The sequence below is a fragment of the Gossypium hirsutum genome, chromosome D13 (assembly GCF_007990345.1).
Source record: "Gossypium hirsutum isolate 1008001.06 chromosome D13, Gossypium_hirsutum_v2.1, whole genome shotgun sequence".
NCBI classification, from domain to species: Eukaryota; Viridiplantae; Streptophyta; class Magnoliopsida; order Malvales; family Malvaceae; genus Gossypium; species Gossypium hirsutum.
In genome coordinates, this window is record NC_053449.1 from 47411065 (window position 1) to 47430534 (window position 19470).

Genomic DNA, 19470 nt, shown 5'->3' on the forward strand with positions numbered 1-19470 from the left:
GTTTTTAGATTCCACGAGCAGGATAAGAGAGTTAACAAGTGTCCTATAAGGGTATAGTAAAATATTTAAAAAAAGAAAGACACATGATAATTTTTTAAAGCTACTTATGGATTAAAAAAAAGTATACTACTAATGTATCAAATACTAAAATTGTATAAAAAATATTAAAATAAAGTTTTGGTTGAGTGGTAAAATTTAAAGTTTTATTAATCTAATTGGTGCGTGTTCAAATCTCATTATATGATTATTTTTCTTGGTTTTTGTTAAAATAAAAAAGACTAAAATACCCTCAAATAATATGACTCATTTTAATTACGAAGGGATATTTTCGTAATTTCCTTTTTTGTTAAAATGAAAATATTAAAATACTTCAAATAATATGACTCATTTTAATTATGAAAATACATTTTCTTAATTTTTTTAATCAAGTTGGTATGCGATTAACCCAATGGCACCCATTCCACTAGAAATTTTATCAATAGTATAGATTTTTTTATAAATTTTTTAAATAAATTATACTATAGAGATTAAATTCAAAATTTACCATTAATAATTGAATGAAAAAATTAAAAAAAAAAAGAATTTTGTTGTGGTTTGATATTATCTAATAAATTCAAGAGACTAAATGAGTCAAACAAATGAAGAAAACCAAAAATGGCGGTCGAGTTGAAGTACGAGATCTCTTAGAATGCTTATATAAAGTTGGTTCTACATACACTGAAGCACAATACCACGACGGTTAACAGCCTCTTACTCAGCCGAGTCAACCTATAAAATGAAAATGTCGTTTAGATCATTGACTCGGTCCCTCTCTTTCACTTTAATCTTCCTTTATTGCCTCATCTTAAGATTGCCATCATCATGGTAATCTCATTTTAGGGTTTAATATTCAGTTTCCATGGTTTTATTAATAGTTTCTTTTATTTATTTATTTGGTAAAGTTGCTCTGTTGGTAAGAAAAGACCCTTTCGGAAGTTCTTGTCTTTGAAAATTGTTAATTGTATTTCTATATCTAATAACAGTTTATACATAATCTTATGTTGATTCATAGAGCTGATTTCTAGGGATCATAGAATTGATTTGTAAGGATTTGGTTTATTGATTTGCAAGGATTTGGTTTATTTATTTCTTTCCTTCTTCTATCATTTGTAACATGTATAAATTCTTCATTTCTGAGATAAATAACACAACAACAATATTCTTTTCTCTATAATTTTGCCTGTTTACATAGTATCAGAGCAGGTTTATTCAATATCAAGATTTTTTTTTGTGAGGGTTAATCAATCCCGTCTTTTGTGATTGATTTATTGTACCTTTTTTTTAAGTTGTGCCTATGTGTTTGAGGTTGTGTATATTTTTTTATGGTACTAGAATCTATAATTCAAGATGATAGACAACATGTCTAACTTTGATTTATGTGCTTTTATTGGAACTACCATGAAATTTAATGGTAGAAATTATGCCCTTTGGTCTGAAGCATTTCATACCTTTCTTGGTTCTCAAGGTCGTGATCATCATCTAGTTCAAACAATGGCAAACACTCAAGATCCCAAATATGCAGCCTGGCGTCAATCTGATTGTGTAATGAAAACTTGGCTGCTGAATTCCTTGGAACCTAAGATTGCTGCCTTCGTTGAATTGATATAAACTATTAAGGAGATGTAGGGCTCTATCAAAGAAGTGTTCTCTAATGATGATAATAATTATTGTATTTTCTCTTTGTTTCAACAATTTTTTGATAATAAACAAGGTGAAAAATCCCTTCTTGAATTTTTTGCTGCCTATAAAGGAATTATCAATAAATTCTGTGAATTGCAGCCCCTCTCTACAGATTTAGAAACTCAAAAATGTCAATAAGAAAATCTCTTTGTTTTTGAATTTCTTATGAATATGAATGTCCAGTTTAATACTCCTTGAAGTCAATTACTTGGTGAAAGCACCATGCCTACTCTTTAAGCAACTTTGTCTCGCTTGCAACCAACTTCTTGAACTCTTTCATCTCCACATATTACTTTTGAACATTCTGCTATGGTTGGACAAGGACGTGTGAACAATAATGGCAAGAGTAAAGGACATGATAGAAAATGTGATTTTTATGGCAAAACAAACATAGCAAAGATGAATGCTGGGAAAATCATGGTAAACCAAATTGGGCTACCAAACGTACCAAAAGGCACAACATTTCTAAGACAGCTGCTGTTACTTTAACTTCTAATGGATTTTTTTTCAATTGGACCTGAAGATGTTATTCAAATTTCTAAAGTGGAGCAGGAGCGACTAATTCACTCACAACCTAATTTTATGGCCTCTCATACTCTTCAAATAGGTAAGCTACACTAGCAACTCTTTCTAGTAATTCTTGGTTAATAGATTCAGGTGCATTAAATCACATGACTAGTGACCAACGCCAATTTGATAATTTTACTCCTTATCAATCTCTGTCACCTATTACTGTTGTTGATGGGTCTATTTCCATTGTCTCTAGCTTTGGTACTATTCATACCCTTCTCTTACACTAAATCAAGTCTTACATGTTCCCAAATTATCATTTAATCTTCTTTTAGTGCATCAAATCACAAAAGCTATAAATTGTTCTATAATCTTTTTTCCTACTCATTGAATTTTTTAGGATCTCCAAACGAATACATTGATTGGACATGGATTTAAATCAGGAGGTGTTTATTATCTTAATTCTTTTATTGTTATTGTTGTTGGTGGTTTGCCACCTTATGATTGTCATTGTTGTTTAGGTCATCCTAATTTTTCCAAGCAAAAAAAAATAGTACCTTTCCTTGAGTCCATTTTTTTAATAAACTGTGATGCATGTCAATTAGGAAAACATCATAGAGCCTTTTTTTTCCTTCTAGAAAGAGTCGAAGTTTAAGTCCTCTTGATCTAGTTCATTATGCAGGTCTTTTATTTTTTATGTATCTCAAACCTTTTATAATGAGATAAAGAATCAATTTTCTACAAGTATTCATGTTTTTCGATCTGATACTACTTTAGAACATATGAAAACTGACTTCTCTTATTTTTGTTCTGCTAATGACATCATTCACGATACACCATATGGTCATACTCCACAATAGAATGGTGTGGCAGAATGTAAAAAAAAACATCTTCTCGATATTACTCGTACTATTATGATTCAAATGAATATGCCCAAATATCTTTGGAGTGATGATGTTCTCACTGTTGGATTTCTCATTAATCGGATGTCATCTTCTACTCTTAAAGGTGACATTCCTTTTAAACGTCTTTTCCCAAATTCTCCCCTATTTTCTTTAACTCGTATTTTTGGGTGTGTTTGCTTTGTTCATCTATTTGAAACTGGTATGGATAAGTTGTTTCCCAAAGCTGTCTATTATGTTTTCTTAGGGTATTCTAGAACTCTAAAAGGGTACAAATGTTATGATCCAGTGTCAAAAAAATATTTGTTTCAGCAGATGTTACCTTTTCCGAGTTAGAATCATTTTTTCAAAACTTTAAAGTCAATAAATCAGTTTCTCTTCCTACCACAATAACACCATCTCCTGTAACTCTTCCTTATTCAAAACCTTTACAAGTTTACACTAGACAAAATAATTTGCAAACTCCTCCTATCTCTCAGCCATCTCCTTTAGTGCATTCTACTAATGATCCTAATGATTTTCCAATAGCTTTTCGGAAAGGTAAGCGCTCTTGTACCCAACATTCTACTTCTAATGTTGTTTCCTTTAATCACCTTGGTCATTTTTTGTCATTTAGCTTTATCCCTGTTGTCCATATCTATTCCAGAAAATTATACAGGGGCAATTCAAGATCCTAATTGGAAATAGGACATGAATGAGGAAATGTCAACTCTTTTCAATAGACATACATGGGACTTGGTACCTTTACCTAAATGAGTTTCACTTGTTGCTTGTCATTAGGTCTTTACTTTAAAATACAATTCTAATGGCTCTGTTGATTGGTATAAAGCCCAACTGGTTGCCAAAGGATACACTTAGACACCAGATATCGATTTCTTTGAAACCTTTTCACTTGTTACATGACATAACTCTATTCGTGTTCTCACCTCTATTGCAGTCAACCATGATTGGCCATTGTATCAACTAGACGTCAAGAATGTGTTTCTGTATAGATATGTAAATGAGGAAGTTTATATAGAGCAACCACATGGATTTGTTGCTCAGGGGGAGACTCACTTAGTATGTAAGCTCAACAAGACTATTTATGGATTAAAGCAGAGTCCTAGAGCTTGGTTTGATAAACTCAGTCAGGTTGTTTTTGTAGTAGGATTCAAGCAAAGTTAGGCTGATCATTCGATATTTGTGAAACATAGTTCATCGGGGATTGCAGTACTTATTGTTTATGTTGATGATATACTCTTGTTAGGTAGTAATATAAATGGCATTGAAGCAACCAAGAAGTACTTGCAGCAACAATTTGTCACCAAAGATCTTGGTCAATTAAGGTACTTTCTTGGCATTGAAGTTGCCCGTGGTAAAGGTTTAGTACTATTTCAAAGGAAGTATGCAATTGATCTATTACAAAAAGCAGGTTTACTAGGTGCAAAACCATTAGATACACCAACGGAACCAAATCTAGACTTGTGGACATTATGCATGTTGTGGGCTTGATTAGTCAATTTATGGATAAGCCTAAAAAGGATTATTGGGAGGTTGCTTGCAACATTTTGAGATATATAAATAAATCTCCAGGAAAAGAATTATGGTTAAAAAATAACAATCATGTGGAATTATTTGGCTTTTCTGATGCAAACTATGCTAGTGACAAGAGTGATAGAAAGTCAACATCAGGTTATTGTAGCTGTGTAGGTGGGAATCTAATAACTTGGAAGAGTAAGAAACAGACAGTTATATCAAGATCTAGTGTTGAAGCAGAATACCGTGTCATGGCTCACACGACATCTGGTTGAAAGCTTTACTTAAGGATTTTGGTATCATCTATTCAGATCTAATTCCTATACATTGTGATAGTCAGGCGGCAATTCATATTGCAAGCAATCATGTTTTTCATGAATGAAAAAAGCACATCAAGTCAATTGTCATTTTGTGGTCAATGCAGTTACACTAAAGCACTTAAGAAGGAAGACTTCCTCAGATTGAGTGACAAGCTTTGCATGATAGACATCTATGCTCCAACTTGAGGGGAGTGTTAGTTGCCTTTCTATATCTAGTAACAGTTAGATTCATAGAGCTGATTTGTAGGGATCATAGAATTGATTTGTAGGGATTTTTTTCTGATTTCTTTTATTTTTCTATCCTCTGTAATATGTAAGAATTCTTCACTTCTGAGATGAATAGCACACAAAAATATTCTTTTCTTTGCAATTATGCTTGTTTACAAAGATTTTGATGCTAATATTTATACATATACATATACATATACATATACATATACATATACATATACATATACATATACATATGTTGGAATCCCTATAATTAAGGATAGAAATTTGTTGGAATCCCTATAATTAATGATAGAAATCTTACCTTATTACTAGTAGTTCCCTTGTAAATAGAAACTAATCTCAATTACTGATTCTTAGGAAATTAGGATTTGTTTCCTTTAAAATGATTATTCCTCTTTTTATAATCTGTAAACTAAAGCAGTAGAATAAGAACAGAATTTTTTCCTCTGAGTTTTTTCATGGCATCAGGGCTTTAGGATTCATTCGATCCTATTTTTTTCTCTAATTTCCCTTTTTAAAAATTCCTTCTGTTTAGTCCTCCAATGGGTGATATCAATGAAAATTTCTTTGAAACTGAAACATCACAAATAACTCAGAATATCAATCAGGGAATCACTTAAGGTGAAAATATTTCCTCCCTTATAATCACCAATCATCGGCTAAATGGGAAGAACTTCTTGCAATAGTCTCAATCGGTTCTTATGGTGATTCATGGTCGTGGCAAATTAGGGTACATCAATGGAGAAATTTCACGACCAACCATAGCTGATCCTACTTATGCCACTTGGGAACTCAATAATTCAATTGTAATGGCTTGGCTAATCAATTCGATGGAAGGCCATATAAGTCGCACCTATCTTTTTTTCAAAAATGCAAAAGACATGTGGGATGCAATCAAAGAAAACTACTCAGATCTTGGAAACGCCTCCCAAGTATTTGAGATCAAGCTTAAGTTAAAGGATATCCGACAAGGAAAACTAGAGGTAACTCACTACGACAACAATCTAAAAATTTTATGGCAAGAATTGGATATGTATTATGAGGCAGATTGGGGTGAAGGCGTAGAACACAACAGGTTTATGACCCATCTCAATAATAAACATCTTTATGAGTTTTTAGCAGGACTGAACCGTGAGTTAGACGAGGTTCATGGCTGAATTCTGGGGAGATCACCTCTTCCAATGATCGGTGAAGTATTTGCAGAAGGTAGAAGAGAGGAAAAGCATCGTCTTGTCATGATGGGAGATTCAAAGGAACCTAAACCTATGACCCCGATTTCTAACCGTCCTACTGAATCCTCTGCACTCATCTCCAAAGGTCCATAGCCACAAAAACAACATGCTAGAAATGATTCTGGATCAACAAGACCATGGTGTAGTCACTGCAATCGTGTTGGTCATACAAAAGAAAAATGCTTCAAACTCCATTGCTATCCTGAAAAAAAACAGAAGGATAATAAGACTGTCATGTTATCCTCCACTACTGCTGATGATGTTCCTGATGTTCGCTTAACCAAAACACAACTTGAGACTCTCCATAAGATACTTGGTACTCCCACTACTCATGGATCTCTAGCCACTCAAGGTACTGCCCTCAACATTGCTTTTGAATCTAATAATCAATCTCCTTGGATACTCGATTCGGGCGCCTCCGATCACATGACAGGTGACTCCAAGTTGTTTCACACCTACACTCCTTGTCATAACAAATCCCGAATCCACATAGCTGACGATTCTTACTCACCTGTGGCTGGAATAGGAGAAGTACAAATGACAGAGAGTTTTTCTCTCGATAAAGTCCTACATGTCCCAAACTTGTCCTGTAATTTACTTTTAATTAGTAAATTTACTAAGGATGAAAAAGTTCTTGCTAAATTTTCTGCAATCGGTTGTGTGATACAGGAACAAAAATTGGGGAGGATGATTGGCACTGCTAAAGTTGATGATGGACTATATATTTGGAACAAAAACAGTACACAAGGGGGATTGGCTCTATCCACTTCAAAAGAGGACACTAATATGTTATGGCACCGTAGGTTAGCACATCCAAAATTTATGTATTTGAAAAAACATCTTCCTCTGTTATTTCGAAATAAAAGTATTAATTCCTTGAAGTGTGAAATTTGCCAATTATCTAAGCATACTCGTGTGCCATACCCATTAAAACCACATATTCAATCCCAACCTTTTTCGCTAATCTATAGTGACTTATGGGGAGCCAGCCGAGTGAAAAATATTACAGGGGCTATATGGTTTATAACATTCATTGATGATCATACTAAGGTCTGTTGGGTCAATCTACTCAAAGAAAAATCTGAAACACCCAAAGTATTCCAAAATTTTCACTCAATGGTTCGAACCCAATTCAACTCTACCATACATACCCTCCGTACTGACAATGGGAGAGAATACTTCAACTTGTCTTAAGTCCATACCTTTCTGACCAAGGCATTATACACCAAAGCTCTTGTCTTGACACTCCTCAACAAAACAGGATCTCTAAGAGAAAAAATTGTCATCTCCTTGATGTGACTCGAGCCATAATGTTCACTATGAATGTTTCAAAATACTTGTGGGGAGAAGCTGTCCTCACTGCCTGTTATCTCATAAGTCGAATGCCATCAAAGATCCTCAATTTCCAAACACCTCTAAATACTCTTTTAAAGTCCTTCCCTCTATTTCATGTTCCTAATCTTCCAGCCAAAATATTCGGCTGTAAAGCTTTTGTCCATAACCATCACGCAAATCAATCCAAACTTGATCCTCGAGCCCACACCTGCATCTTCATTGGATATTCCCCTACACAAAAAGGCTATAAGTGTTACTCACCAACATTGCACCGAATGTTTGTCTCTCGGGATGTTACCTTCTTTAAAAATGAACCATACTTTGCAGCATCTCATCTTCAATGGGAGATTTTTAATGAAGATGAGACCCTTAATACTCTCCTCATTATACCTCCTGATCCTACTACTACTATCACAAACAAACCTATCCCAGATTTAGTTGTTGTTTCCCCTGTGCAGTAAGAATTTAACACCGTCCTTCTCAATAACAATACCTCCACCGAAGTACAACAGCCACCTGGTCAAGGAAAACAACAAATACAGGTTTACTCCCGACGGAATCGTTCTCCTGAAACTGATACAGCAGTGTCAATTACATCTCCAACCGAGGACTGTTCTGAAACAGAAGTCTCACCTCCGTCACCATCCATCTATCTTCCAATTGTAGTTCGAAAGGGTACAAGGAGCTGTAATCAACATCCTATTTCTCGGTTTGTATTCTATGGAAATTTATCTAAGTCTTACAAAGCTTTTGTGACTAATGTTGATTTTGTAAAAACTCCAAAAAATATAGAAGAGGCTCTTGAATCAGCTGAGTGGAGACAAGCCGTGATAGAAGAAATGAAGGCCCTCAAAAACAATGAAACATGGGAAGTCTCGAATCTACCTAAAAAGAAAAAATTGTAGAGTGCAAATGGATTTTCACTACGAAATTTAAACCCGATGGCCGTATTGACCGATACAAAGCTCGACTTGTGGCTAAGGGATTCACCCAAACTTATGGTCTCGACTACAACGAGACGTTTCCACTGGTTGCCAAGCTAAACACCGTTCGGGTCCTGCTATCTCTTGCTGCCAACCTTGATTGGCACTTGACTCAATTGGATGTAAAAAATGCTTTTCTCAACGGGGAATTAAATGAGGAAGTGTACATGGATTTCCCACCCGAGTTTGAAGAAAACAAGGACCAATTGTGTAAGTTGAAGAAGTCCTTTATGGGCTGAAACAATATTCACGAGCGTGGTTCAGCCGATTTGCAAAAGCTATGACTAGCAGAAATTACATTCAAGGGCAGGCAGACCACACCATGTTTTACAAGCACTCGGAAGAGGGTAAATATTGCATCCTTATCGTTTATGTCGACAATATAATATTAACAGGAAATGACTCGAGCGAAATTTTGAGATTGAAAGAATTTCTTGGTACAGAGTTTGAACTTAAAGACTTGGGGAGTCTTAAATATTTTCTTGGTATGGAGGTAGCAAGGTCGAAAAAAGGTATCTTCATTTCCCAATGGAAATATGTTCTTGATCTACTGTTGGAAGTTGGTTTGATGGGCAGCAAACCAGCCAAAACTCCTATGGAGTTTAACCTTAAATTGGAAACTAATGAGGATGGAGAAGAAATCGACAAGGGGAGATATCAACGTCTAGTAGGAAGGCTCATCTACCTATCTCACACCCGTCCAGACATAGCCTTCAGTGTGAGTGTTATTAGTTAGTATATGCATGCCCCGAGGGAGAAGCACCTGGAAGCTGCATATAGAATACTAAGATATCTAAAAGGAACTCTTGGTAAAGGCCTGTACTTCAAGAAGACTGTCAACCGAAGCGTGGAAGTCTACACTGATGCAGACTGGGCAGGTTCTGTTAATGATAGACGCTCTACAAGCGGCTATTGTAGTTATGTTTGGGGTAATCTCGTGTCGTGGAGGAGCAAAAAACAGTCTATGGTAGCACGCAGCAGTGCAGAGGCAGAGTATCGAGCACTATCTCATGGTATATGCGAAGGAGTTTGGATACAAAGACTTATGGGAGAACTAAAAGTGCCTTATACCAGACCTATGAAGATGTACTGTGACAACCAGGCTGCTGTCAGCATAGCACATAATCCTGTGCATCATGATCGGACCAAACATGTGGAAATAGATCGTCACTTTATAAAAGAAAAAATACACTCAGGAGAAGTATGCATCACCTACCTACCTACTAGACAACAAGTTGCAGACATGTTAACTAAAAGTTTGAACAGAAACATGTTTGAAGAACTTATTGGCAAGCTGGGTTTGATTAACATCTACACTCCAGCTTGAGGGGAGTGTTGGAATCCCTATAATTAAGGATAGAAATCTGTTGGAATCCCTATAATTAAGAATAGAAATCTTACCTTATTACTAGTAGTTCCCTTGTAAATAGAAACTAATCTCAATTACTGATTCTTAGGAAATTAGGATTTGTTTCCTTTAAAATGATTATTCCTCTTTTTATAATCTGTAAACTAAAACAGTAGAATAAGAACATAACTTTTTCCTCTGAGTTTTTTCAACATATATTATGGGTTGGTTTTGATTAGGTTGAGGAGCATTATGGATCTCAGGGCTTGATAATTGTGGGTTATTTCATGCAAATGCGAGATTTGATGATACAGAACTAGGCATTGTGGCAAAGAACATTGGTGATCATATTTGCCGCTACTTTCCTCAAGCTACCATTCTCTTGGTATGTATTTTGATAAATGCTGGAAGTGTATATATTGTTATATATGCTGCTTTGCTTGTTATAGTAGGTTTCAATCCTTTTCTGTTCTGTGACTTTGTCTTCTGTAGTTAGATAACAAAAAGCTTGAAGCTGTGCCCAAAGGAAAAGGCCAGAGTCCCGTGATGCAGGTTCATGTTCACTCGTGGTATTTGTATTTTAATTTTTACCTATTTAGTTTTGTTTGATTTGCGGGTGAACTGAAGGGAGTACGGTTCCACTGCCCGTGTAATACTGTCTGTGGTAGTAGGGAAAAGCTGCATATCTAGCTTACGGTTTACGGTAATAGGAGTTAAAATCAGTGGGCTTGAAGGCTCTGTTGCTTTATATATCCATGTAAGGTAGTTTGACGTATCTGCTCCCCATGACTTGAGCTGATTACGTTTTGTGCTGAGTACTTGGACAAACTTGAGGTTTTCTATATTTGGTTTGTATATTTTGGTCTGTGTCGTAGACTTCTTGTCTGATCTATAGTGTTGGCTGCAAATGCAATCGCTATTCCTAATTCAGTAGCATAGAGGTTCCACTGCTCTCTCTGTTAGAAGGTGGATTACCTTAAAGGAACAACGGCTCTTGTTGGTTGGAAGGGTCATTCCCTAATTAGGTTTTTTTGCATTTATATGTGGGTTAATGAAGTACTCCTTTTGTCCATTCCGTGGATGAGGAAGTATTTGGAGATGCTCTTCTACCGGGCACTCCATCTCTATATATCTTCTAGATGATGTATCTTAGCTGTAAACTTGTATGTGCGCTTTGAATGTTTTCACTGACCATCATATTTTGTGCCTCCTGTAGTAATGTTAAACTCGGAGTACCTTTTTTTTAAATGACCGATACTAGTTTCTGGTCATTTAGGGGCATTTTCCTTTAGAAGTTTGAATGCATTCATGTGTTCAACAATTTTTATTTTGTCTTTGGCTAGTAATGATGTTTATCTTGTCATGTATTAGCTTTATACAAGGGATGCATCCAAGAAATGGAAACTGGCTGTACCTGATGGAGGCAGCCAATTGGTAATCAAGGAGCCAGCAGCAAATGTTACATTTCATCTAAGAAATGGCCGGATATCGTAGACTTGGATGACCATCTTGACGACATTAAGAAGTATCTTATGGGATTCTTTTTTTTTATAACATAAATATCTGATGCACATGTTATCTCCCTGATTGCAGGGACTGGCTGAATCCTGAACTCTTCAAATAAGATCCTTCATTGGTTGGATTAAGGTGATGGCTGATGCGGAGACTTGTTCTGCGAGACTACGAAGTTGAGAATGAATTTGACAAACAATGCGCTTAGAGATGTATTATTTGGCAGGTGATTTTGTCTGTGATGTATTAACCGAGTATTTGCTTTACGCTCAATAAGATACAGTCCACATTTTTCTTTGTGAGAAACACATGCTTTTTAAGTTGGTATGTGTAGAAACTTGTAAGTTGAGTGCAAAGCAAAAGTAAGTTTTTTTTTTTTTTTGTATTGCAATTTGCACCCCATAATTTATTGATTTGAGTTCTGCCAATTAGTGTGTTACTTTGACATTGAACTGATGATCTCATTGATTCTTTTCAGCTCAGAAATGAATATAATCAAACTTATTTTAATATTTGATAGCTTAGCTTGAGTATTAATGTAACTGAATTTGAAGTTATGCATAACAATCAGACTTATTTTTAATTGTCTTCTTTCTGGTGGTTGGGGCGGATATGCTGCTGCTCCTTCATGTTTCTTCCTTCATACTGTAGGCTCTGTTGTATATGCTTCTTCTTGGTATTTACCATACTTAGACAAAAGGTTGATACTGCCATGGTGGCCACATTGAAAAATAAAGCTGGTTATATGGAAGTCAAGCGTGGCACTAATGTAAGATTAAAGGGATGGATAAAGTGGGTTGTAGCTAAAAAAGTAGGAGTTAAACCTTAGTTAGATTCTGTGTTGGTGCTTTGTTCATCATCTTGGTGTTTGTCCGCCGCTGAGGGTTCTGTTTTCTCTTCCATTGTAGGTTCGCTTTGAATATGCCACAAAGAATGGATCAGGGGGATTGAATTGGTTTGTTGTTTAAGAATTGTTTGAGAAATTTATGTATGAGGTGATGGTAACCAATGAGTTATATATATTAGTAAAGATTCGAACCTGGTTTTCAGTTTTTTTGCTGGAAACGTATTGACCTCTGCATTAATGGTTGCATCATTTTCCAGTGTAGGGGGGTCATGTTTTGTTGCTGGCCTTCCTTTTTCACCTTCGTTTTGTCACAGTCAGTAGTTTATAGTACATGTTGTCAAAACTCTGGAATTAGATTGCAATCGGTTAATCGATCCGAACCAGTATTAACCGAATTAATTGAATTTTTTAAATCTTTGATCGTTAATCGAATCGATTTTTTAAAAAAATTAACCGAATCGAACTTTTTCAGTAAATTCGATCGGTTAACCGAATTAACCGAAATTTATATGTTTTTTTTTTTGTTTTTGGTTAAAACAAGTATAAAAAAAATTAACCAAATTTAATATATGTAAAATGTATATAAAAAATATAAATTTTAAATTAATTCAATTAATTAATCGATTTTAAACCGAATTAACTCTTAACTAAACTTTTAAAAAATTATTAATCAACCTCGACCGAATTAATTTTTTGACCAGGGAAGGCCTTTTTGTCCATTTGGCTGAGTTGTAGGAGTTGGGCAAATGTTGCTCCAGTTAATTTCTCAATGGTGCGGCCCAAGACCATTAACTCCATTTGTGCTGCATGGTCTTGAATAAGTAACTGGACTTTAAGCCTGCATAGAAATTTTTTCACTAAAGATATATTTCAATGAATAAATGAGGGATTGTTCAATTTATGTTTTTACTAACAGTAAGTGAATATATTTCACCATGTTGAGTGCACCAAAATTTCTCTGCATAGAACTGAAAGATAATTTAAACACTCGTTGTAGACATTGTAGAACTATCCATTGCTAGGGTCAACATTTATGATGGTTCCATTATATGTTAATGGGACTTGGGGGCATGGGTGTCCGACACTGATAAGGATTCAAGTGTTAAGTGTAAGATTTGTCAAGTGATAAAAAAATTTATATGGGGACACCCTCCAAAATTTGGACACCAATACTTAAGGTGGATTTTTTATAATACTATTTTTAATAAAAAACCAAATTAATGATTTTAACGTAGAATTTTTAAAATATCTTAAAAGTATTTTAGGTAAGCTATACTGAAATCATTCTAAAATAACTTGGATTTCTATTTTGATTATAATTCTTTTTATTAATTTAGTCATTACCATTAGAAAAATTAACCAAAATGGTTACTTAGATGTTGAACCCTTAATGGATTGTTGAATAGACCTGAAAATTACAAAAAAAAAAAAAAGAAGTTCTTTTAGCCTCTTTAAAAATTACAAAATTTCAGTTAACATCATAGCTATACTTGCTAAGTTTTCATTTTTTTATATTTAGGCAAAAAAAAATACATCGATTTATCATAGCTTCGCCCTATATGATGTCGCCATTGTCTCTGCTTTGTCGTCCTTCGCTCGAATAAGAAAACTTTGTCATAGTTTTACTGTTTGGGTTAATAGAAAGTTGTGCATATTCTTAATTTTTTCATTATTTTTGGTTTGATTTAACTGGAATGCAATTATTGTTTGGTTTCACTGCTTGAGTTAATAAAAAGACTTTGAAATTTTCTTTTAAAAAAATGTGTGAAGAATTATCATCTTTTCATAAATAATGGTGCATTTGAAAGAATGGTGCAATCGAAATTTATTTAGTGGGAAAATAAATAAATGGGAACGATAGTGTTGATACCGGAAGTGGAAATAGAAGAGATAGTGGAGGAAGATGACGACAAAAACATATTGGAGACTAGATCTAGCAATTTTTTATGTTTTTTAACATGGGTTTTTTATAGGGATTTAAGGAATTAATTTAAAATTGTTTTAAAAGGACTAAAAGAATAAATTTTCTTTTTTTTGTAAGTCCAATAAGTAATCCATTAAGAGTTTAATGATTAAGTGACCATTTTAGTAAAATCTTTTAATTGGTTTAATACTATATCCATATACCTGTCCATGGATCGGGCCACTCGACTAGGCCCGAAGGCCTGCTTAAAAACTGAAAGAGTTTGGATAAAAATATAGGCTCGAAAATTGAGATTAGGCAAAAAAATAAAATTTGTTTAGAGAACGGGTCGAGCCTTAGGTAAGACTTTTTTGGCTTAGCTTGGCTTGAATATGAAAAAAAAAATATTGCTTTTTATTGCTTTTTTTATTTTCATTTTGCTATTTTCTTGTTATTTTTTCACTATTTTACTACTATCTCACTATTATGTTGGTACTATTTTGTTGTTATTATTTGTATATTATATAACTTTTGTTTTATTGTTAATTTTATTACTATTTTAGAAGCATTTGTTTGTTAAATTACACATATGCTAGTATTATTTAAGTATACATATGTTTTTAATTTTATTTTTTATTTATTGAAAAATATTTATTTTAATATTTTTGATATATTATATATATTTAAAATTTATATAATAAATAATATAAAAAAATTAATATTTTTGTTCGAGCTAAACTTGAACAAAATCTTAAACTTATTCTTCGAGCCGAATCAAACTCATCCTAACAAATAGACCTAAAATTTTAATTAGATTTGACCGAGCCCGATTCAACCCGGCCTATGTACAATTCTATATACCCATAACTTATTTCATTTTTTACTCTTTTTTTTTGTCCCTATCAGACTATTCGCCTTCCCCTTTTCTTTTTTCTCTGTCAGACTCTCCACTTCCCAAAAATTGTGCCTGACGTTAAAGTCAAAGCAATTATAGGGTATGTCTTTTTGTTCTCTTTCTTCTATCATCACCTTCCTTCTACCATGTCTATCTCTTCCCTCATCTCTGCAAATCAAAGCTTTTTCTTCTTTTCTCAGTTTATTACCCACAGCCGTGTCCACCGTTTTTCGCCAGATCTGACCCGTATCCCGTGTCAGAATCTGTGTCGGATCGTGTCGACACGGGTACGGCACCCCAAACAGCCGAGTCCGGGTAACGGCCGAGTCCGGGTAACGAAGGTTGCGTTTAAAGTGAATATATTGTCCTGAAATGAAAGATATATCATGTTATGTATGCATATAAAAGAATATAATAGTGCCATGAGTCAATTAAGTATGTATATTAAATGTATACAATATATGTGACATTAATGCAGGGGAAATTTATTTTCAAGCCTAGAAGGGTTCTGTTTGAGTCGTTTTTATGAATTGGAATAGGATAAGACTTCACTGTGTTTGGTTCAATGTATTAGGTAATCCATTACTGACCGATTACGCGCCTATTACATTACGCCCCTAATCCGGCGTTTGGTTCGCTGTAATAGGTATTACGTGCGTAATACAATCCCGACCTAATCCCCAAATTCCCTGCTTTTCTAATCCCTTCCCAAATCGAGTAATAGGTATTACATCTGGCTTCCCTCCCCAACTCTCTGTTTTACCCTCCCTCCCTACCCGACCCTCTCCTCTTCTATCCTCATAATTTCTCCTCCCAGTTGCATTTTGGTGGAAAAAAACAAAACAAAACCAAACAAAAATAGAAATGGGTTTCCCCGATGCATCCGTAATCGGCGGAGGCCCGAAACCCGACTCTGAATCTGCCCTCCTCCTCCGCACATTCCTATAACCAGAAGATAAATTCAATTTGGGCTACATCATCTACTTCACTTTGGGCGTTGGCTTTCTCCTCCCATGGAATAGCTTCATCACTGCCGTCGATTACTTTTCCTACCTCTACCCGGAAGCTTCCGTCCACCGTGTTTTCGCCGTCGTTTACATGGTCGTCGGCCTCGCTTGCCTCTTGGTCATTGTATTTTATGCTCACAAGAGTAAAGCTTACATGCGGATCAATGTTGGTTTGGGCATTTTCGTGGTTTCCCTGCTCGTCGTGCCTGTTATGGATGCGGTTTATATTAAGGGTCAGGTCGGATTGTATGACAAATTCTACGTCACGGTCGGTCTTCTCGCTCTGGCGGGTATAGGCGATGCGCTTGTTCAAGGTGGGCTCATTGGAGTGGCTGGGGAATTGCCTGAACGCTACATGCAGGCTATCATTGCGGGATCCGGCGGTTCTGGTAATTTAACGACCAACTTTTTGACTAACTGTAGATATGGATGTTAATTTAATTTTGTTGATCCATGAATTCTTGAAAGTTGGTGAAGTTTATTAGATTGGTACTTAAATGAGTCATTGGTCTATTTCTAAGGAACTTGTTCTTCATTATTTGAAGGCTCAGAAATTTAGCTGTTTAGTATTGTTCTGGTCTGTGACCTCCGGTTTCCGGTACCAACAAGGGCCTCGGCTAACTCCAGAGTTGACCCAGGTCTGACTCCATTTTTGGGAGGAAGCTCCCTCTATGCGGTTTTCTCCATCCATAAGATTCAAATTCAAGACTTTGCTTAAGGGCATCGAGCTGTTCAGTAATTACTAATTATTATAGCTGAAGTAGCCCAACCAGTGGTTTGACTCAAGGATAGCTTAATTATATGTTAGTTGTTTTCAAGGTATGTTTTGCTTTAACAACTTGAAAGTTGCCTTGATTCGCCAGGTATGTAATAAAGCTCTTGATGACACTATGAACTCTGAATCTTGAACCACTTGTAACATTTTTCCTCTACCACACATGGTCTATGGCTATGCTTTTTATATGGTGTAATAGAAATTAAACCATAGTTACTATTAGTACCCATGTGGTCAGTAGTTTCACTTGAATATTCCTGGATACAAAATTCATTTCTTTCATTTTTTATCTTTTGTATTGAATCCTATTATATGAAGAACTGTGCTGCTTCCTCGTCTAATGAAATTTTAATTTGTCAAATTGTTGGGCGCAGGGGTCCTTGTTTCAATACTAAGGATCCTAACCAAAGCTGTATTTCCACAAGATGCTGATGGCCTGAGAAAGAGTGCCTACCTTTACTTTTTACTAGCATTGTGTTTATGGTCATATGCATAGTCTTGTACAATGTGGCACACAAACTTCCGATTATGCAGTACTATGAAGAGTTAAAGGCTGAGGCTGTTAAGGAGGAAAAAGCAGAGAAAGGTCCCATGACCGGGCCTGTTTGGAGAGCAACCTTGTGGAATATAGTAGGAACAGTCAAGTGGTATGGATTTGGGATCGTCCTCATATATGTTGTGACTTTATCAATATTTCCAGGATACATCACGGAGGATGTGCACTCATTGGTTCTCAAGGACTGGTATCCGGTCCTCCTTATAACAGGCTACAATGTGTTTGACCTGGTTGGCAAATCGTTGACTGCAGTCTATCTCCTTGAAAATGCAAAGGTTGCTATTTCCGCTTGTGTTGTGAGGTTACTGTTCTTTCCTCTCTTCATAAGTTGCTTGCACGGCCCTCAGCTCTTCCGAACAGAGTTTCCAGTCTCGTTACTGACTTGCCTTCTAGGTCTAACTAATGGCTACTTGACAAGTGTGTTAATGATCATGGCTCCCAAATCTGTCCAGATACAACACGCAGAGACTTCTGGCATCGTTATGGTGTTATTTCTAGTAGTTGGTCTGGCATCAGGATCAGTCATAGCTTGGTTCTGGGTCATCTGATCATCAGCCAAGATCTCTCCAACAGGTGGCCACTATGAATTTGTGCTAATGATGTTTTTACCTTTGTAAAGTTTATCTAAAAGCCGTTGTTTGTAGCAGTGTTTTTCTTCAAATTGTATGATGAATACTGTGCCTGAAGTGTGCATATCTGCTTTCAATGTATGTCTGCATCTTAAAAACATGAAAAAGAAAAAATGGAAACATTTGGCTATTATCTGCTTTTAGTCTAGTTTGCTTCCATTGAATTTCTATGATGTTGCAGCAAATATAGTTATAGAGTTTAAATAGGAAAATTGGAGTGATTTACGGTATTGAATTTCTATGATGTTGTAGCAAATATAGTTATAATATATTTAATAATAATTATGTTAATTTATTTTTTACAGTATCATATATTATGATTTGAGTAAATTCATATAAGAATATTAATTATTAATAATTTTATTAAATTATATATTTTAATTAAAATATATTTAATAATAATTATGTTTAAATATGATTAAATTATTTATTATTAATATTAATAATCTTATTAAAATTTAAATAACAATAACAATAATAATTTACCAAAACAAATTTCTGCTAATTATTAAGAATTTATTAAATTATATATTTTAATTAAAATATATTTAATAATAATTATGTTTAAATATGATTAAATTATTTATTATTGATAATAATAATATTATTAAAATTTAAATAACAATAACAATAATCATTTACCAAAACAAATTTATGCTAAGGGTATTCTAGTCATTTTAGTTTTTTCCATTATGCTATTACACCTCTATTCCATTCAACCAAACACAAGATTACTATTACGCCTCTATTCCATTACATTCAACCAAACAGTTGATTTGCTATTACACCTCTATTCCATTACACCTCTATTCCATTACACCTCTAATCCAATACACCTCTAATCCAATACAGCGAACCAAACGTGCCCCTGTTTTATTTTCTATGTTAAAATTTTAGTAGAGAGCTTTAGATATAATTGCTTTTTGGGAAATACATTGCTGAAACGTAGCAGGAAAATAAGGGGAGTACTTATGATGTTAGTAGTGATAAGAAATGGTAGGAACAAAATTAATGTAAAAAGATATAATGGTAAGTTAATATAAAATTGAAGCTATTAGTTAAGTTTTAGGAAGCAGACCTGGGCAATGGTATGCTGAATGCTAAGTAATTCAGCTATAGTTGCAGGTTGTTTTGGCCTTTGTTGAGGAGGCGCTTGTTGGTGATGTTCTTGTGGAAGAATTTCCAGTTCAACGGGATCATCTTCTAAACTAATTTGATCATGGCAAGTTAAACAAAAAATAATAACCA

The 19470-nt window shown here is 34.8% G+C and overlaps 1 protein-coding gene and 1 pseudogene across 1 annotated transcript; both read left to right on the forward strand.

The window, feature by feature from the left end:
- Positions 1-654: 654 nt before the first annotated feature.
- On the forward strand, positions 655-12030 carry LOC107918944 (ER membrane protein complex subunit 8/9 homolog; annotated as a pseudogene).
- A 4173-nt stretch (positions 12031-16203) lies between these two features.
- LOC107919167 (equilibrative nucleotide transporter 1-like) lies at positions 16204-18299 on the forward strand (the record flags this gene model as incomplete). Its single annotated transcript, XM_041108638.1, is given in 3 exon segments — positions 16204-16651; positions 17412-17498; positions 17501-18299. Coding segments are annotated over 3 exon segments (1176 nt in total), but the record flags the coding sequence as incomplete, so codon positions are not given.
- Between the last annotated feature and the right edge of the window lie 1171 nt (positions 18300-19470).